Here is a 21,149-nt window from a genome sequence, read left to right on the forward strand (position 1 = left end):
ACGGGTTGAGATTTGTTTATACAATATAAAACACAACTCCACCACATGACTCGTTAGACTGGAGAATTATGGACAGTTAAAAATATGTAGGGCCCAAGATTGTCATTAAATGCCGTTTTTTTTTCTTTCTTTTGTCTTTATTATTATAGCACAGAACTCCAAAAGATTCAGCTCAGCATAATATTAAAAAACAGCTGCATAACCTCACAGTTGAGAATCACAAACATGACCATGTTTGTATTTTACTTCAAAAATATCAGTTGAACATCTGAGATGGATAAATTACTCTTAAATGTTTTCACATATTTTTAACCATCATCCAACAACATACAGTAATTCATGGGTTATACTGTACACCTTGTACATAAACGCACACAGTACCTTCACTTAAAACTTTAAAGAGCAGTAATCATCACAGTTTATAGTTTTTATTAGTAGCTCACCACAATATGTGGATTTTCCAGCTTCTGCTACAGTCTGTTTTCCAGCTGTTGTTACTTGTGTTCTGTCTGGGCAGATAAACAGCCAGATCAGATAATTGGGTGTAAAGTCCTGGAATCACATCAGAGTCACAGCGGGACCTTTTATTTGTCCATTTTACAACCATAAAGAGTGCGGAACAGTTGGAAAGCTGTTTGCATGGCAGGATTAGTGAACAGGCCTACTACGGGCTCCGGGGCCTGTCTATGGGCCTCTGTGGCCTACAGGCCCTGGGGCCACAGCCTCTATGAGATAGAGCCAATATTTCTTGTTTTTTTTTTTTTTTGTCACTGCAAAGATGTAAAGTGACCATGGAAATACAAAATAATCCCAAAGAGGCGTAAAAACAACCACACCACATTTATAGAAAGAGAAGCAAAACAACCAGCAGATGGAAGATGGCCAAAAATAGATGCAGAACGACCACAGAGAGGCTTTTACGCGTCCCTTTCCCAGGGCCCCATGTTTTCATAATCCGTCCATGGCTGTTTGCGATACTGCTGGTTCTATCGTCTGCCTCTGGGGATGTCCACACCCTTATGTCAAATATATCAACCTGTGGGAATGGGGACATCTGCAGGACACCGTCTGCTATTACAGCACAGATGGATCAACACGTGCTTTTTATATTTTACAGACATACCTCAGTTTGACGCAAAGTCTGACTTCAGTTTCATCCATGGATAAACAAGTGAAAGAGTCTAGTGTAAAGTCTGGTCTATTCAGTGAGGCTGCTGGCTGTTGCCTCTCGTCTTTGCTGTACATGGCAGGTCCTCCCCACCTAAACACATCTCAGCCCCGCCCTCCTCTCCTCATCTCCGGTCCCGGACACTCCAGCGCATCCAGGAGGCGCAGCAGCAGGCGCAGCAGATAGACCAGGAGCGCAGGAAAACCAGAATCCACGGGGGTGCTGTCAGGTAGGCGACACGGTTAATACCAGGAATCAGTAGGTTAAAGGACAAGTCTCTCCCAGGCTACTGAGGATAAGAAATGAAGGCAGGAATCATGACTTATGTCACTTTTATCAGCTGTGTCTTACATTATAATGTGATTGGGGATCAAAGTATGGCGTTAAAATGCCATCAGTCCTATTATTTATGAGTTCAATTTTGTATTTGTATCAGCATTTTACCATACCAAAGTCCAAAAAGAAACTGTACAGGCAGTCATTTCTGTCTACAGAGCTGTCTTTTAACCAGAACTCCTACCTGTTGTGTCAATACCCTGCTGCCTAAGCAAACATGAAAAAGGAGCAGGCAAAATACAGGTGAGGGTTTTATTGGTGAAGAACCAGCAGTGGAAGAAGAAGTACTCAGGTCTTTCTTTTAAGCAAAAGTACCACTATAACAACTACAGATCCTGGATTTAAAGTACAACCTAAGTATTAAAGGTTAAAAGGTTTTACAGGACGATACATCTTTACTGGAACTGAGAGCAATGAAATATGAGTTTAATGGAGTGAAACTTTGTGAATTAACATAAAATGGAAATACTAATTCTTTGTGTCAAAGTGTCCTTGAGTTAAATGGCTACTGTTGTGCAGAACAGATATAGAAGCTACAGTAATTCACTTTCTCTTTATAAAAATTATATAACAGCAAATTCCAGTTTCTTCTTCCCATTTCACTTCTTCTCGTCTTTCTTATCAAGGCTTTAGCTCTAAATTATGGGAACCTGGGAGTAAAAACATTACTTTTTTAAGGTGTGACAATGTAAATTTGTAACCACATGTTTTGTGTGAAAATGACAGAGAAAGAAGAGAAGAAGCAGGAGGTGGAGCCATGATCGACCTGAGCCACCTGACGGAGGAGGAGCAGGGGGCGATAATGACTGTGTTGATGCGGGATGCTGATCTGAAGAAGGCTGAGGAAGAGCGAGTCAGGTGCACATGTGGATCTTTATTTTTTAGTCATAGAAAAAAATAATTATGGTCTGTTCTACTTGAGTTATTTTACATGAACTGAAATATTTTGGGCAAGACGATTTAAAAAAAAAAAAAAAAAACGTATTCCACTGTGGAGGAGTCAAACATGCTGTCATGTTATTCAGCTAATGTCATTTTAATAATTTAATAAGATCTCCAAAGTCCTTTCATCTCCTCTATCAGGCAGTAAACATGCTGGTCAAAATTCTACTAATCTTGCCATAATGAAATTACCCAATAAGAGCTTGGCCAGATACAGACGGGGCCTCCATTGCAGAGACGACTCAGATATTACAGAGGACTATGCTGTTCTGACAGGAATAGAAACCCTAAAGTGCACGATGGTGAGAGACACATCACTTGTGATGAACCTGATGACTCCACAGTTGAATGAGGTGAGTCGTCCACTGCAGCTGCTTCTCCGTTCCATCAGGAAGGGGATGCTGTTGGATGATGTTGTTGTGAAGGGGATGGTCAGTGTATTCCAGGACGACCTCTACCTTTTTCTGTGAGCATCTCTCCACCGCACCCTCCAGTGAGTCCAGCCTGGTTCCAGTCTGTGAACCAGTGAACCTGGTCGGACATTTTTCACCATGCATGTATCTTCTTTGACTTCTCCTCTGGACTGAAACAAAAGAAGAATCTTCTTGTTCTCCCATGGACATAAACTAACAAAATTCCCCTTTGAAGATCTGCTGCATCTCAGGTTCAAAAGTCAGTAATGTTGGGAAACAACATGCCGTTCATTGTGAGTTTAATAGAATTGGCCAGCTGACTTTTTCAGGCTGAATACTCACCGTGTCTTGACCAGCCTGGTGTAAAAGGATTAAGCCAACAGTCTGTAATAATGTGCTACCCTTTATTCACATGACCGTCTTGGATGAACGTCAAAGGGATAAATGAGTTGGACTGGTCATTTTATGGAATTAGGTTTTTTTACCCCCTCTTTGATTCAATATTAACTTCATAGAGATGTTTTTTCTGTTGTTTTGTTTTTTCTTAGTTAGATCATGTTATATAACTGTTATGTAATGATAGTATAATCAAGCAGAGCAAAGTAATGTACGCACTGTAATGGTATTAATACACAGTAATGAACATTCTTTAAACTCACATAGAATATTTTCCAGTCTAAATCTAAAACAAAACTATCCTCAGTTGAACAAAAATATATTCGTGATGTGAACAACTTCTTCGTCTACCTTTGTGTTTCACCTCATCCTGTGTTTGCTCATTCTCATAGGGACTTTCTGTTTGTGCCTGTGTTGCCACCAGGCTGGCACTCAGGTAGAAGGAACTCAGTGCACAAAAGAGCTATAAATGAGCACATTTAAACATCTGTACACATTTCTTTTGTGTTGTCCCAACAGAAAGCTGGGGAAAATACTGAACAGTGGCTCCGAGTCACCCGGCAAACTGAAGTACCTGACTGGGGAGTGGTTTTACGAAGCCAAGTCTCGCAGACACATGGATAAGATCCATGGCTCAGAAATAATCTTGGCCTCCATGAAGCACAAGAAAGCTCCTGGGCTAGGTGTGTTTACTTCCTACTGTTGGCACAAGCTTGTTTTTAAGCACATCTTATGAATTAAGAACAAACATAACCCTGTTGTAGACCTTAGTGCTTCATGATTGTTTATTTTTTCTTTCTTTTTTTTTTTTTAACCTGTTACCCACAAGGCAGATTACAGAATGTTTTCAGGAGTATTTTTTGTTATCCCACAGATGTCAGCTTTTTGTCCCGAAAAGATAACGTTTCCGTTTAAATACAAATTTTCTCCAGATTACACCAAGGCACTGCGAATGCCAGCACAGTGTGTGTTACAGTGAAGAAGAGATGTTGATTGATTTTTCTCTGGGCAAACATTTTATTCTACAGTGGGGTCAGAGAAGAACACCAGGGAAGGCACAAGCTCCAGACAGTTGTGGTTTCTATTTGACTGAATGACTGAGGTTAAAGTGCAACTCAGAAAGAAGTGACCATAAATGTCTGCACAAAGTCAATATAATACTGCTTTACCAAACTGGATATGGTATTGCACAGTGCTGGTATTTACAAACTTTGTCAACCTTAGCTATTTTCATTTTGCAGATGTGTCTCGATATGAAAGATCCAAGACACCCAGCAGTCAAGGGTCAGACATTGCCACCCCACCAAAGCCTGCCAGGACTTTTAAGACACTCCAGCCCCAAGAGCTAAGGTACACAATCCTTTCCCATTATGCTTCACCTTCTTCACGTTTTTGTTTAGGTTGTTGATTTCGTTCACCGAAATGGTAACATCATGTCTCCACCTACAATGTTAATCTTTGATTCCATAAGTATAAATATCAGACAGCAACAGTGTAGAATTCTTCACTGTTTTCTACTCTGAAGTGCCAATTCAGATCACATCAAAAGAACCTCTCTCTTCCTCAGTCTATCAGTGTGTTTTTGTCTATGCAGTGTGCATGGTGTCTTGTGACTCAACCTGTGTAAACATAGGTGGTGCTAATCTCGAACATGTGTGTTTTATAGCCCGGCAGCAGCTACTGTACTGTTCACAACACTGCAGGATGTGGTCAAATAGAGCTCTCTACTTAATTACTCTAAATTACTCAGTTATGTCTGTGTTATACTGCCAAAAATGGTCAGGCGGTCGCTATTATTTGTGATTTAGATACCAGTGGGTTCTTGGTTATTATAAAAATCTATTCTATTTGGTTTTATCTATATTTGTTTTCAGGCAGACATTCTGAATACATGCACTTTATTTTACAGTGTACTGCTTCAGTGTATTTTAGACTAAAACTAACACAAAACTGTTGTAACTTTGTGCCACACACATTTAATACTTATTTTTATTACAGTGTGGTCAGTGTTTGACTTGAACATGGTTTCTGTACTATCTTCAGTAGGATCTAAATTTCTTAAACATACAACAGGTTCAAGAATGTATTTGCAATATGATAAAAGGTTTTCCAGTGTAGTTTCAGTGTTTTACTGCAACCCATGTATTTTCAACACAGTCACCTAAGTAATCAAATATTTGCTTTCAGGTTGATTGTTCTCATTCAGCCACAAGTTATTGCAAGTTTCTCTCACTGGTTGTTCTCTCCGACTGTTGTAGTTTCTTAGATTTTATTTCTTTTGGTTTAACTGAGCAGATTTTTTTTTTTTAAAGCATGTCTTGTTAAAGTGCACTGCAGCTGTGTAACCTTATCTGATACTTTATAATGGTTTTTAATTCTTTTGAAATCATCTTTCATGATGAAAAATTTCAATTGTTATCCCCAGTAATGTAGAAAAAGGCCGTCAGAGTCCAACGGGCCACTCTCCAAGAATGGTAGGCACACGGTACAAAACTTTTTTTTTTTTTTTTTTTGGTGCAGCTTTGTTGCATTGTAAAACATTAATTAGACGATTTTTTTTTTTTAGCCAAGGCAGAACCCCTTCAACCGTGTTTCCCCTATTGTTGTCGAGCCACCTGAAAATAATAATGACGGGTCAACCAGACGGGACCATGAGTCACCTGAGACAGGTTTGAATTGAAATTTAAACCAAACATGTTTATAAGGCTGTGAAGCAGAGATTGGCCATGTTATATACAAAAGATAAATGTGCTGAGAGATAGCGATCTACAGCAGGACAGTGACCCTGTTGTCTTTCCTCTGTGTTTCCCTCAGAGCTCATATCTCCCCTGAACAATCCCCCAGGAGGTGACACCAGTCAGACTTCAGGAGGCTCCCTCACATCAGAAGGCTCCTCTGCGGGGTTGAGACCAGTGCCAAAGAGGAGGACGTTTCTCTCAAGACGTACCTGCAGTCAGTCAGAAAGCAATGGCCCTGGGTTAGACAGTCAGGCAGGGCCTGCAGAGATTGTCCCTGCCTTAAGACAAAGCATCCAGCAGGGGTCCAGTGGGAGCTCTAACCAGTCCTCCCTGAAGAGCCCAGATGAAAAGCTTCAATCTCAGCCCGTTTCAGTGTCCAATCGGGAATTTCAGTCTGCTCAGCCTTCCAGCTCCGCAGATGAATCCTCCAAGCAGCTGCTGTGTGACGTATCTGAGATTCCCTCCAATTCCAGTCTGGAGAGAGACAGAAACCCACTTTCTTCCACAAGAGACAGGTCAGTGGAAAAATTCCTCATAAAACATTTACCACAAATACCTCATCCTTCTACAGCATCTCACGAACTGTGCACTTTCAGACCTGCCACATACACATCCAGAGATGGTGCATCCACAGAGAGAGAAAACCCATGGAAGGGAGAAGAAAGTCATGATAAAGCGCATGGTATGAATGCTGTCATCCTACCCACCAGCAACATTCAGGACTCAGAGAGAGAAAACAGCAGCAGCGTGGGAACAGCAACAAGGCAGGAAGATCTGAGTATGACCCAAAGCACTGTAGGTAAGATCTTTAATAAGACTGAACTCTACTTAATCTATAAATGCATGTTTGGACTAGTTATTAAGTGTCAGCTAAGGCAGTGGTTACAATAACATTTTGGTATGTAGAGTTTTAATTCATCCAAAGCATATGTAGATGTATTGACAGGTCAAAGATTATGCAGAAATAACTGCTTTGTTATCCCTTTAATTATCTCACGATCATCTCAGATTTTTCTTGTGACCGGACCCCAAGTTTAGCAGCGATTAGCCATGTTGAAATGAGGTGTACTTGTAGAGTTTTCAAATGTTTCCATTTGAGCAGTTTTATGTATTTTTTTTTTCAGTTTGCACACAAAAACCTGAGCCCACAATGCAGAAATGTAACCCCCCCTACAATGCTAAAATCTTCCAAAAGCTTTTTTAAACAAGGCTCAGGTTGAAAATCCTATGTACTGGATTAGAATAGATGCAATTAGAGCTGACGGAAGCTGAATTTTCTGACTGATCCTGTTGTGAACCCCTAACAAAACTGCCTTTCAAAGACTAAATCATAAAATCAAACCCACTGCAAACAGACTATATTCTGACAAGTTGAATTCTTCTTTCAATACCTTTTCATTTCAGGTACTGGTCCTCCTGTATCTTACGATCTCAAATTCATCGATAAGTCTAATCAGGAAGTGCAGAAGAAATCAAATCAGAAAAATGTCTTCAAGTTATCCACTCAGGCCACCAGTCCCACTGGTGATGAGGAGGACTCCATTGCAAAGGTACTGGACTGGTTCAGCCGCAGCACAGACAGCAGTGATTGGCTAAATGTAGAAGATGGTCCTGCGGCCACAACAACCTCTGACAAACATGTAGAAATCAGCGAAGTGAGAGGTGAAGACTCATTCAGAAACAGTTCTGATAGCGATACAAAGAAGGAACCTCTTCAAATGAACAGAGGTCGGTTACAGACACAGACAACTGAGGTTAAAGACTTCAGTGGAACGGACAGAATAGACAACAAGGAACGGTCTGAGAGACAAAACGAGGTGATGAAGGATACCAGAGAAAGAATGCAGACACAGGTGTTGGAAGATAACGATGATGAATGCCAGCCACCCAAAATCTCTGATCTGAAGTCATTCTGGGAGAAAAACAACACGGACCCTAAGATACTTATCAGCAAATCGATCACACCCAACAACAAAGGACAAAACCCAGTTCACCCTTCAGCAGAGAATAATGAGGAGAACATGAACAAACCCCACACAGTGTCTGATATGCCCTCTGGGATTTACAGTGGGAAGGGGATTTGTAAGTCCACCTCAAATCATAGGGATGGAAGAGAACAACAGCTGGTAATCACTGCACAGAAAGATACTGGAGACCATACTGACCATGTTTTGAAGCATACCTCAGCTCAGAAGAACAACAATGACCCAACACACAACTTAATTTATAGGAAGTTACTATCCAGCCCCCAAGAAGCAGACAGTGAGATTTTAGGTTTAACAGGACCCCATCTGGAGCCAAGCACAGCCGTCCAGTCATCAAATCTACAACAACCCAGTATTTCCCAGTCTAGAGAAACTCTGCAGCAAAAAGGTAATCATGTGCACATTCCCCCCAGAGCTCAAATGCACAGAAGTTTAAGTGAAGATGTAAAGAGACGGGGCAGTGAGGATAAAAGCATGCAATCAAATATGTCTCCTGTAAGAAAAGAGGATATGTCCAGTTATGAAATAATGAGCGGTGTCCACTTGAATAGAGAAGGTTTACCAGAGGAAAGTGCAGAGAAGATAAAGCAGCTCAGATCTTTCTGGGAGCAGGAGATGAACAAGCCCCTGTTTTACACAGACAAACCTAAAGCTCAGGGGGATGGTAGAGTTACTCATGCAAATCAGGCAAAACTGAATAAAAGATTTACAAAGTCAGAGTTTGATCTGAGGTTAATTGGAGATGATTCATGCAGCGATGAGGTAGACTCTGATAGAAATCATCATAATTTTACTGTTTCTCCTATGAATGAGAGGATAGAAGCTTCATCCCCTACCGTGTGCACAAGCCGAACGCAATTCAGAATTCTACGTGAGTTCTGGGACGAGACCACATCCCAGAACAAGAGATCATTGTTCTTGGAAAAACCCAAAAGCCCCAAAAGGAAAGAGGCAATAAATGTCCAGTTTCCATCTCAGGATTGTGGTGACTCCGACTTTTACACAGTCTCCCCCACTGTTGAGAACACAAGACCACCTATCATGAAGTCATCTTTAACTCTACAGAATCAATCAAAGCCTCCACAGGAGAGACAGACTGGGTCTGGGCCAAGAGCGGTGAATGACGCCAAAAACTACCAGCACAATTACACAACAGCAGAATCCAAAAGGAGCTCAAAAGACTCTAATAGAGAAGAGAAATCCACAAAACCACAATGCAGTTCTAGAAAAGGGACTCGTTCTCCTAAGAGCAGGAAAGACAGTCGTGGAAATTCCTTGCGTCGTACCACCAGCATGTTCACCCTGAGTGTTGCTGATGAAAAAGACCAAAGACAGCTTGAAATGGATGTAAGCCCTGTCCGCCCCCAGAGTAGAAAGCATACACAAAACACGGAAAAAGCCAAAGTGCTGAGAAGATCATCAGAGGAAAATGAGAATGTGACTCCACGTGCACGGGCATTTGTTCCCAAGGACTACCGACATTACCTGGGGATGACAGATAAGACCAGCGTCCAAACCTCGTTCTCCCCGGCTGTAAAGGACGATGGGTCAGAGGACAAATGTGGATATGAATTTGACCTGAGCAGCCCAGTGAGATCCAGCACCCCACTGAGCTCAGAGGAGCGTTACAGCAGGAAGGGCAGCAAGATGAGTTCAGACACTGGTCAGGAGTCTTCCATGAGCAGCACCTCAGAAACCTGGTCTAACCCGAGGCACAGTTCAAATTGTGAGCACCAATTTCACCTTTCTCTTCTTTTTTTAGTGAAAAACTAAAAAGTTTTTTTCTGGAACTCAAAGAAAATTATTCTAAAAGTTTAAAGTTGAGATTATGAAGGTTCATTGTAGGCCTTGTCAGTAAATTAAAAGTTAGCATTTAATATTTTCATAATCAGTTTATTTTATACAGCACTTTTTAATGCAATATCGATACATAATAAGTCAAAGTAACATAAAGTAGCAAAATTGCTAAATAACATTTGAACACACAGTTTCAAGAAAAAAAATTTCTGAGGCTAGCACACAGTATAATACAACTAAAAATTTAACAAAATAAAAAATATAAAAGAATATTCCTTGAAATTAATAGAATTTAAGTGTGTAAGAAAAATCATTGGATTTTGCGTAGAAAAACATACCAACGAAACAAGACTGCTTTTTTTCTGTTTTATAAAATTTCATTTATATGTAATTCTCCCAGTGTGATGAAATAAAGCTGCCTTGAACGCGTTTAGATTTAGTTCACTTCCTGCTGTTTGCATAGTGATGGACAGTTCATTCTCACTTTGGGCTGGACTGTTTCCAGCAGTATCCTTGCTATCACGTCCGTGTTGGGTTATCTGTGTTGGCTGAAGCAAATCTCTGTAAACAGTGTATGTACCTGAGGTCAGCTGCCTGTGTTTAGTTTGTGGGCTGTGGAATGTGTAGCTCTAATTTTACAAAGGGTGACAGGTCAGGCAATTTTGCATTCAAATCAAACTCAAAAACTCCTAATTCTAACATCACACACACATATACTGTCCTTACTGCAAGCCAGCAAACAAGGCCAGTTAATCAGAGCTTTGTTCCTCCAATACATACTGTAGGGAAAAATGATGATGAGAACCAACACCCTGTAAGGAAAGCACTGAGGCGAGCAGAAGCATGGCCTAAAAATCAGACTAAAAGTATGGAGGACATCACAGCTTCCTTATCACCACGTGAGCATTTCCTCCACTTCCAGGTCAATTTCTTCCATATTTGCCGATAATTCTAGGTGATTACTTTGATTGTTTCCACACAGGACAAGAAAGAAGACATGACACAACTGCTGAGATGAGGCGCACAAGTGATGGTAAATAAAAAATTTCTGACTGATCCTTCACATTATGGATATTTTTACAAACATAGCGGCAAATTAGTCAAGAGTGTTTACTTCTAATTCCCAGTCAACCTCTCTTCAGTGTCGTCCATCCCACCGCACTCTGCGGTCTTATCTTCAGACCCTGACCACCTCAAAAAGATGAGCAAATCAGTTCCTTCGTTCTTGCAGGAGGAGGTAAATTCACCCCTGCATCTTTTAGTCTTATCAGGTCAAAACCTGCTCTGCATCCCTGTGCACGGAGCTCCCTGTGCCTGCTGTCTGTGTTGCAGGACCCTGACAGAGACGGTGATTCCACCTATGAGGACTCTTACTCCAGAGGAAGCAGCTCGATGACTAACCTCACCCACTCCTCTGGCATGGCGTCTCTGTCTTCTGTATGTTCAGCACAGCTGCATGCATTACTAACACAATGCTATACATTTAATTACCGCTGCAGTAGCACCTAATGTAGCCCTTTAGTGCTATATTGCTCTGTCCTTGACCCGTCTCTAAGTGATAGATTGTGTAATGCCAATATTTACTACTACTAATAATAATAATAATAATAATAATTGTTTGCACACCTAGCTCAGTGGAAGTGTGATGACCATCTACAGTGGGGACTTGGGAAATATCGAAGTTCAGGGGAACATCCATTTCTCCATAAACTACATTCAGAAGCTCAGGGAGTTTCACATCTTTGTGGCTGAGTGCAGAGACTTGGCGGCAGCTGACCTCAAGAGGGGGCGCTCGGACCCGTGAGTATTGTACCATCCACATCCACATGACATCCACAGAGAGCAAATTCTCAGGTAAAAGGTTTCACACTCTATGTAGTGTTCAACATATTTTATTTTCAATTAGCCTTTAACTATCAGGTTTTTAATTGGGGAGGGCTCGAGGTTATTACTGTGCTTTAATACACCAATCAGGATGGTGGGTTATATGGTCAGTCAAATGTGATCACAGCATATTATATTAGTTATTTTTCAATCTACTAAATGAGTGTATGTTAGAGGTAAAACGTTTTGCTGGTGGGTGTTTCTTTTTCTTTTTAAGGTATGTCAAAAGCTATCTAGTTCCTGACAAAGCTAATCTGGGAAAGAGGAAAACATCTGTCAAAAAGAAGACTCTGAATCCAACTTTCAACGAGATACTCAGAGTAGGAATCCACAGATATAATATCAGTTGTACTCCTCATACACAAACACTCCCACCCTGTAATCATTAATTTTTTTATTTTTTTTTTGGCATGTCAGACAATCAGCAAACAAAAGCAACTCGCTCTTTCCTGTCCTTACAGTATCGTGTTCGTATGGAGTACCTCCGAACACAGACGCTCATTCTCTCCGTTTGGCATCATGGCACGTTTGGCAGGAACAGTTTCCTTGGCGAGGTAGACGTGGACCTCTCCAAGTGGGATTTTGACCACACCCAGATGAATTACCTAATCCTGAAAGCAAGGGTATGAAGGAAACACACACACACACACACACAGGGTTCTTTATTTACTGTAGTTGTTTTCTCATCAAATAACAGAGGTTTATCTAAGAATGTGGTCAGCCTGCTCATTTCCCTGGTGTGTATTTGAGCTGGTTATATCACATTCACTGTACTTATTGTTTAACCTGTGCAAAGGACTTTTGGAGCTTCATGATGGATGTTTGGACGGACTTTTTAAGTAATATAACCCCTGTGAAATGTTTCAGACTATACCCACTCTAGCCCCATCAACTGGGCGAGGAGAGATGAAACTAGCAATACGCTTCATGCCACAGATCAACTCCAGTAAAGGTTTGGATACAGTCTTACTCTACTATTTAAAAGAAAGACACTGAGCAGTATCATCAGATGTGGAAAATCGGAAATAGGTTTATTGCGAAGAATTGGAATTTGTCTTGGTAATGTGGTTCAAAATGGAAATTCTCCTCCAGTGTGATGGTTTTGTGTTTTTAGCTCTTTAAACATTAGGAAGACCTCTCCAATGGAGATCTGCAATACTAAAATCCATTCATAACTGTTTCGTACCTTAGCATTGTAGCTGACTGTAGTCAGATTGGGATCTTACTTTGTTTGTGGAAATCTGAATTTACAAAGTTTTGGCTTCACAGGACAGCATAATCCCAGGTTCATAAACGTTTTGTGACATGTCCTCTTTCAATGCATAGTTAAAGATGCTCCCAACACCGGAGAGATTCACATCTGGGTGAAGGAATGCAAGAACCTGCCTCTGATCAGGGCTGCTATTGACCCATATGTTAAGTGGTACGCACAAAACATTTTTCTCAAGTCAGAATATCAATTTAGGTTTTCTACTGTGGTGATCACAACATGTTTCCCTTTCTCCTTCAACTCAAGCTTTGTGCTGCCGGACACAAGCAGGAAGAGTCGGCAGAAGACACGTGTGCTGCGGAGGACAGCGGATCCGGTGTTTAACCACACGATGGTGTACGATGGCATCAGAGATGCTGATCTGTCAGAAGCCTGCGTGGAGCTCACTGTGTGGGATCGAGACAGACTTGCCAGTAACCTACTGGGGGGGCTGAGAGTTGGTGCTGGAACAGGTACTTGTGGGAGAGGTCCATCTGTCTTTTGAGCATCACATTGTTTTCTATTTTAAGTATTTTCTTTTTTGTCAGACAGCAATAGTAGATATTGAAACCAAAACTCTCCTTGCAAGGCATCAGTGGGAACTACTGTGCTCTTATCACCTACTTACATTCCATATATTAAATACATGACTTAAAGAATATATCTTTGGTTTTGGATATCCAGTGGGACAGAAAAGTCTTGGTGGTGCAGCACTTTATTGATTGGAGATTTCCCAGTTTAAGGTAGTAGCCATTGATTGATATGAACTATTCTACCACCAAATGTGACCCCTGGCACTCTTTTTCTTTGCCCAGTTCATTTTTTGCAATGTTGCTGGAGTGGCCTTTCCAGGTTTCTATTGCTTTTTGGCAAAGTTAGGAGGACAAGATTAACAAACAGTTTGGTGCCAGTGCAACTACTCAAGTTGCAGGAAGGAGACACGGCATGTCAGCCAGCCACCTTAGGGTGTCCACACTGCTTTTTTCCTCAGCACCGTCACTCAAAGTCTTTCCCATTACGGCGTGTAACCACAAGGTGGCGGGGGATTGGAAGATCCTAGACTAGCAACCAAACAAGTTGATCATCTACCTGGAGACATGTCTTTAATGCTTAAATTTGCTTGTGTCTGTGTAGGCAAAAGTTACGGAGCATTGGTGGACTGGATGGACTCAACCTCCAATGAGGCGGCCTTGTGGGACCGTATGATGGCTTCTCCAAATCAGTGGGTGGAGGATGTGCTTCCATTACGAATACTGAATGCTACAAAAACTGCTCTCAAATAGGTAGAAATGAACCACTTGTCATACTGCAAAGACAATACCTTTCTTGGATAAGGAAATAATATTATTCAGTAACCACATTTGGAGAGTGAGTTGTGTATAAATAGAGACTCTCCAGACGTTTTTCACTCGTTTTCTCACTGAAAACAAGTGAAAAAATTATGAAAATATAGTATCATTACTAATAAAATGGTAAAAGAAATACTGAAGTTTTTCAAGGGATGTTAGCTAACAATGTTGTGGGTTCCTTTATTTTGAAATAGAAAAAGATCATCTCTGCATCAGATTCTACGTTTCAACAGATTGGCTGAATTCCCATCAGCCTCACCTGTGCTTTATGCTATTAAAAGATGTTAGTATGCTAATATGGTGAATGTGGTCAATATTATAACCTAACCTATTACCCAATTCTGCAGGTCTGTAGCTCTACAGTGAATTTAGGCCCATTGTTTAAATGGTCATGCCACAACTTTTGCTACACTGGTTCACCCCCAGTGTGCAGTATTGAGTGTGACTGGAGGGTTTTAACCAGATTTGGGCATAGGATTGGGTAAATATGTCTAGCTCCATTAGGACCTTTATATTGTCAGGCTTTGGTGCACTGGAGTGATGAATATTACAAAACAATAATAAATCAAATTACAATAACACAGAGATAGCCTTGGGCTTTTAGAAGAAACTGCCTATCAAGCATGGATTTATTAGTCTTCTATGTCTGATCATATATTTTAATGTAAGTCAAAGTCATCCCTTAAAACCTGCAAGAGTACAGCAACAACACTGTCTGTTCAGCCATGAGATAAAAATAAAAGTTTAATGGTGTGTTCTGTCAAAGAACAAAACATTTTCTAAGTACAAGATTTCTAACAGATGAGAAAGCATTCCACCATTAAATACTTCAGTGTGACTCTGACAACATGATTATAATATACAGTTGTACATACGTTGTGCCCCCATTGCTACATTGACAGACTATGATTCATAATGATTGTAAATCTGTATGCTTAGATAACTGCTGACCACCATGTTATGATACTATGCTGAAGTGCGAAAGTAGTAGCAGGACAGTGAGATGAGATGTTTCTATTGTTTCTCTTAATTTGTTTGACTGTCTCTACAGTATAATGACCTTGGTTTGTAGAAGTGTTATATTGGCAGTGTGGGAGATTAGTAGATCGGTACTTCACGCCCAGTCGGGATGTTACTGCATAATTGGTTTTCTCCGTCTGATGTACAACATAAAATAACTGCCCATGGCGATGATGAGAATAGCGAGGATGACAATGCAGATGATGATAGCCACCACAGGACTACTATAATCCTCAGATGCCACACCTGTGTGAAGAGAGAAGAAAAAAATTATGAAGATACCAGACAATAATAATATAATATACAATAATTGCTTAATTTTGCTAATTACCAACCAAGTACCAATACAGTAGTCCACCAAAGACAGTTTAACCAAGGCCATAACAGTGTGACATGTCACATACAATGCAGATTCTTACCCTTATCCTGAGAAGCCATGTACATCTGAGCCTCTTCTGAAAAATTGGACAAAGACTATTGTCAGTAAAGTTAAGGGTATTTTAAGAATATCAGCCACTCACATTGTTCTGATATCAAATTAATTTTTGGAATTTGAATAACAAATGCTGAATTTTGAATATGAAGACCTCTAATGCACGGTGGTATCAGGCTTCTCATTTAACTCTTTAAAATTAAAGCAGTGTGTTTTCCAAATTGTCAAACTATTTGGATCTGAGAATAAAACAACACAACACCTAACCAAAAAAAGATTGTCATTATGACCCTGTAATGTTATTTTTTCATAATTGCTATAATAGATCAACAAAGATTGTTACAATATGCTTAGTTATTCATCTGGTTAAAAAAAGAATATCTTGTAAGATTTATCCAATCGGGCTAATCAGTGTATTTTGCAATATTGTTTATTTTAGCATTTGCATTTTAAGGATGTATATGTGTAATTGTGTTAGGATAAAGGGACATCTTTGTTGTAATTTCTCCACAATACGCACCACTGCTCTGTTTGCCCACGATTATGAGAGGTGAGGTGACTGTAGTGTTGGCCAACGCATCACTGACTTCTCTCTTTGCCCTTCTTTGGCTACCACAGGTCTGTTGAAATTACATAAGCAAAATGAATACAATTTACTTTCATAATTACCTAATATTAATTAATAGGACTCTTGTTAGATCAATGTAGCAAAAACAAGTTTACTCACAGGCAGTAATGACCCGCAGGTTGACACCTCACAGAGCCTGGTGACGCAGTGTATGTAGAAAGTAGAAACTGACAAATTTTTGTGCTCAACAAATCTGAAGGCCTCAAAAGAGAATTGCGCCATCCTAGACACCCCATTAATCTCCACCTTAGTTTGTGGATCACGAGTACACCTGTAGAAAAGAGATAGCTAGTGTGACTGCACATGGGGGAGTGCAAAGAGCTTGTGTTTGAGTGACAGAGTAAGTTCTAGGCATTAAATACTAATATTGAATATATGAGACTCACCCTACAAAGAGGTCATAATAGGATTTAACCAAAGGCTGTGGAGTTGTTGTTGCGTAGCATCTGTCCAGCAGTATATTGAACCTTTAAGGAAAGACAGATGGACTTTAAACATCTTTTCTTGATAATATTACCTTAATAAAACTGTAAGAGGGCAAAAGTTATATACTTTTCTGTTAGATTGGTAGCTTTAACCAAAACATAAATCTTAGTCTTCAGGTTGAGTCCTGTCTGTGGGACGTTCAGGGTCTGTTGATACAGTGCATCCTGTTCCCCAGAAAAGAAAGAACAAAATCAAGTTATCGAGTTAACAAAAATATAAACTTTATGTTCAGTTTTAAAAAGTAGAGGAGGCCTTACCTGGTAGAGCTGCATACTCAGTGTGCTGATGAAGCTACCATTATTGTCTTTTATGGCAATATTCACACCTGATCTGTATTGAATTAAACACAATTCATTGAATGTATTAGAAACTTGGATGGATGAAAATATAATTCAGTGCTTATTTCACATTCATCTTAAATTAAAGAGTGTATACTCATACTCACACAGCCATCTGAGTGTTGTTTATGAGATAGTGCATGGGGTAGCGGCAGGAGAACTTGTAAAGGACCTGCGGGCGATAGGTGATCATACCCACAGACGGGTCTATAGTATTAACAGCGCCGGAAATGTTGACAAACTGTACATTTGAGAAGTCAGCAAACGCTCCAGACCCAACCTCAGTGATTATCTGTTGAAAAAGAAACACAGGTCAGTAAAAACCATTTGCATCAGTTTTCAGATTATTTTCTATGATGCAGTAATTGAAATCATTGGTTTTAATACCAAGGATACCACGCCAAGATACCACCAAGTTTAATAATGTAGAAACTATTTGAATAGCCAACCACATATATAAAATTTAATTTTTACTATGTCACCTAAACAGAAAGTATTATCCAGTCACAATTACAGTGAAACAAAAACTTATTTGCTGTTGCAAATTAGTATAAAATAGGTATAATTTCTAGAAGATGGGATTAAATAAATAATGGTCACTTTGAAAGGGCTATTGTATAGAATACCTGGAAGTTATTACTGCAGCTAGAGATGGAAGTTTCATTTATTGGGATTCTGAATTTTACAACTGGTGGGGTGACGCTCCAGTCAGCAGTCCCAAAACACTGAGGTCTGGTAAGCTGATTATTGAGGACCAGCAGAGACTCATTGTAAAGAGCTTGGTACACTGGGCAAAGGAAGATGCTCAGGTCCATATACTCAGTGCCACAGACCACGGATATGTCCGAGTTGGCTGGGAGAGAAAAAAACAAGAATATAAATGAAATTGCAATGGAAGTGTGAAAATAACAGTAATGAAACAACATAAACACCACAAACCTGGAGGTCTGTTTGTATCACTAACAATGCAAGGGGCTGGTATCTGGGCGTCAGTTCTCAGAATGAGGCCAAGCTGACACACAAAGATGATCAGCTTCATTGTTCTGAGGGTGGACCTTTGGTAAAAGAGCAAAACAAGAAGAAGAAAAGCGTAAAATTGTCTTGTGTCAGAGGAAAATACTTTAAAAGAAAACCAAAATGTAGCCCAGTATTTGATGTTATAGATGACAAATCAGCCCTACTGTACATGAGCCATAAACTATTATAAATATTAAAGTCTTGATTCAGCCTGGGTAATATCAGGATTTATATGATCCTGATAAAGTTGCGGACATGCAAGAGCTGTACCTTTAAATTCTTTGAAAGACATTTCTCAAAATACTGATCAGAAAATATATATTTTTTTTATGTCAAGTGTAATATAAAACTCCAAACACAAAAATTACAGTAATTGTAAAGTGAATTTTACAAAGTTATAAAGAGAAATATTTAATCATTTCACACAATGTATTAGAAATAAATATAACCTAAAATATTAACCTGCTATTCTAGGAAAACAAACCATCTAAGAGACTCACCTGTAAGTCTTCATTCTGTGTTGTGCTATCTGCTCCCAAATCTCTCCATTTATACTGTAGGCTCAACATGGGGTTGGTCCAACAAGGGTCTGTTGCAGACAATAGTGTAATATAAGCTGGGCTTTTAATATCGTCATGTTTCTGAATAAATTCCATACATGTTGAAACTGAATAACAGGTCATCTAAAATAAACTTGTTTTCACACAGTTTAAAATGTGAACTGGCCCCAGCTCACTTTATGATAAAAAAAAACCTCTAACAATTTCCATCAACCACAGCCACAAAACAATTAATAGTTGTTAGCTGTTAGGCTATGGTGTATGAAAGGTACTGCAATTTATGAACATGCAGTAGTCCTCAGATCCTCAGACACAAACCTGTTTTTGAAATTTAAAGTGGAAACCATTCAACGTCATCTGAAATGTGACAAGGGGCACCAACTACACACTGATTTTTTTTGTTTTTTGTGTCATTTCCTACTGAAATGTAGAAATATAGAGTAGCTTTAACACAGGAATATAATACCCTCAAGGCTAAAGTCTTAATACTGTATGTCTGCAGCTTGGTTGTATTCTTGACAGGATGTTTACTAACAGTAAGTCAGATTTATTCTGACTTAGTCTCAGCAAACTTCCAAAAAGCATTAGCAATCATCTCACACTTGGCCTGGCTAAAGATTTTACTTTATTGATAGCTAATACAAACTTAATGCAATATTAACGGTATTCAGTAGCGACTTGATTCATTCTTTGGTACAGTCAGAGAGAGTATTGCATAGAAAACCATAATGTAGCTTATACAGACAGTGTTTCAAGTTACAGTTATAGTTACAGCTAATATGAAAGAACAGGATCAGTAATCTTATCACTGATGTTCTCTTCTGAGATTTTTTGAAGTGATAAGAGTTTCATGATTCTTTTTCAAAGCGCAATGTTCGTAATAGATCGGTTGTTGTTATGGCCTCAGGCTGTAAACTGTAAATAGAACATTTTGCTTCTGTTTTCTAAACCCTATGAAGTAAAGACACACCTATCTGAGAGAAATCCAAAGTCTTTTGTGAAGCCTCATGACCCAAAAGGGACTCCTGAGTAACCTGGGTCCCTAAAGAACACCACCACAATACACCATGAAGGTACAGCCTGAAAAAGGCTACCTGTGAGAGTACTTTAGCCATATCCAATGTCAAATGCCAGGTTTAATCTCTCCTTTTCCATCCAAAGTCTTTGTCTGCAAGCAATGCCGTCAGTGTCACTAAGAACTTTTGTTTTTTTTTTCAAAACAAAAAATAATTGTGGTATCTCTTAGGAGATATTAACATTAATGTGATAAATGTCTGTAGCAGATTTGCCAAATATTATGATACCTCCTGTGATGTGTCACTCATAAGACCACACCCACTTCTTTTAATCCCACCCCCTGTACCAAAAGTCTGAAATTGAAAAGAAAAGACTTGAAACTGAAAAGAAAAGATTTGAAACCAAAATGTAAGATCTAACTACGTCTAAGCAACTGAAGACATTTTTGTAGTTGAAAATGAATTAAACTTGCATTTGGACTGAAAAACCTTTCATACACTAATTTATTTTTTGTTCCATTATTATTTTCTGGGTCAAAGATTAATAGTTTAGTTTTCAGATTCAAATTGTAGTTTTTCAGATAGACATTTTGTGTTTTAGTTGGTTTTGTAGCTTTCAGTTTGAAATTTTGATTTTTCAGAAATATTTTTTTCTTCATCTTTGTTTGTTTTTTGCAAATTAACATTAAATTAAGAAATACGGCCCCAGTTTGGCTCCATGGGTCTAGTGTTTTCTATGACTTCTTATGACATCTTCATGTTATGTTAGCCAAATGCTGGCTGTTGCTTCATATTAACTGTACAGATATTAAAGTAGTATCAATTTTTTTTCTAATTCACAACCAGAATGGAATTTAGTAGTGCTTCTTAGGATAATTTTCAAGGGTTTTTTCTCATTGTTTTTGTTTTCCAGATGCTTAATTTTGTTGATTCTCTTTTATCTCCATGGTTGCTATAGTTTTTAGTTAGAGCTGGCACCTACTTTCAACAAAAATGGTCTAAAGCCCAGTGAGCACATGGCATCTAATAACTTAAGACATAGCATAGCTGATGAACATAGTGGAGCATTTAGAACCTAAAGAGTCAGATTAAGCACATGATTATGTTAAAATTATGCAGGATGCAGAAATAGTTTAATAACAAATTGGCCATTTAATATTAACTTAGGACGTGATGGCATTGGCATCCTGTTTCTGCTGCCCCCAAATAGCCAACAAAATCTTTTTACTGCAGATGTAAGACTTGACCCATATGTGGATTTAGGGACTCCAAGTTGAATTTGGATTTAACATGGTGAACTTTGCATTTCAGGGTCTTTATGCAGTGAATGGAACTGGCTTACAAATCATCACATAGAAAACAAATATCGTCTTGTGCCAACAAATAAATCGACC

At 39.3% G+C, this 21,149-nt stretch overlaps 2 protein-coding genes across 3 annotated transcripts; one reads left to right on the forward strand and one right to left on the reverse strand.

Moving 5' to 3' along the window:
- Positions 1 to 800: 800 nt before the first annotated feature.
- On the forward strand, positions 801 to 20,590 carry sytl2b (synaptotagmin-like 2b). 2 transcript variants are annotated; one of them, XM_026331171.2, is made up of 20 exons: positions 801 to 1,397; positions 2,231 to 2,362; positions 3,775 to 3,938; positions 4,497 to 4,605; positions 5,681 to 5,729; positions 5,822 to 5,924; positions 6,070 to 6,508; positions 6,590 to 6,792; positions 7,398 to 9,704; positions 10,561 to 10,674; positions 10,758 to 10,808; positions 10,903 to 11,012; positions 11,108 to 11,212; positions 11,406 to 11,575; positions 11,877 to 11,979; positions 12,121 to 12,282; positions 12,527 to 12,611; positions 12,986 to 13,082; positions 13,176 to 13,381; positions 14,043 to 20,590. In XM_026331171.2, the coding sequence occupies exons 2-20, from the start codon at positions 2,262 to 2,264 to the stop codon at positions 14,189 to 14,191; spliced, it is 4,827 nt and encodes a 1,608-aa protein (XP_026186956.1). In that variant the 5' UTR covers positions 801 to 1,397; positions 2,231 to 2,261; the 3' UTR covers positions 14,192 to 20,590. The 2 variants fall into 2 exon arrangements, with proteins under 2 accessions (XP_026186956.1, XP_026186964.1); XM_026331179.2 differs by having other exon boundaries at positions 10,918 to 11,012.
- LOC113144901 (zona pellucida-like domain-containing protein 1) lies at positions 15,356 to 18,693 on the reverse strand. Its single transcript, XM_026331197.2, has 11 exons — positions 18,680 to 18,693; positions 18,102 to 18,217; positions 17,789 to 18,015; positions 17,270 to 17,454; positions 17,082 to 17,154; positions 16,891 to 16,988; positions 16,725 to 16,805; positions 16,438 to 16,609; positions 16,231 to 16,330; positions 15,697 to 15,732; positions 15,356 to 15,523 (listed from the first exon to the last, which is right to left on the reverse strand). The coding sequence occupies exons 1-11, from the start codon at positions 18,691 to 18,693 to the stop codon at positions 15,390 to 15,392; spliced, it is 1,236 nt and encodes a 411-aa protein (XP_026186982.1). The 3' UTR covers positions 15,356 to 15,389.
- Positions 20,591 to 21,149: the final 559 nt, after the last annotated feature.

This window comes from Mastacembelus armatus, chromosome 13 (assembly GCF_900324485.2).
Source record: "Mastacembelus armatus chromosome 13, fMasArm1.2, whole genome shotgun sequence".
Lineage (NCBI taxonomy): Eukaryota > Metazoa > Chordata > Actinopteri > Synbranchiformes > Mastacembelidae > Mastacembelus > Mastacembelus armatus.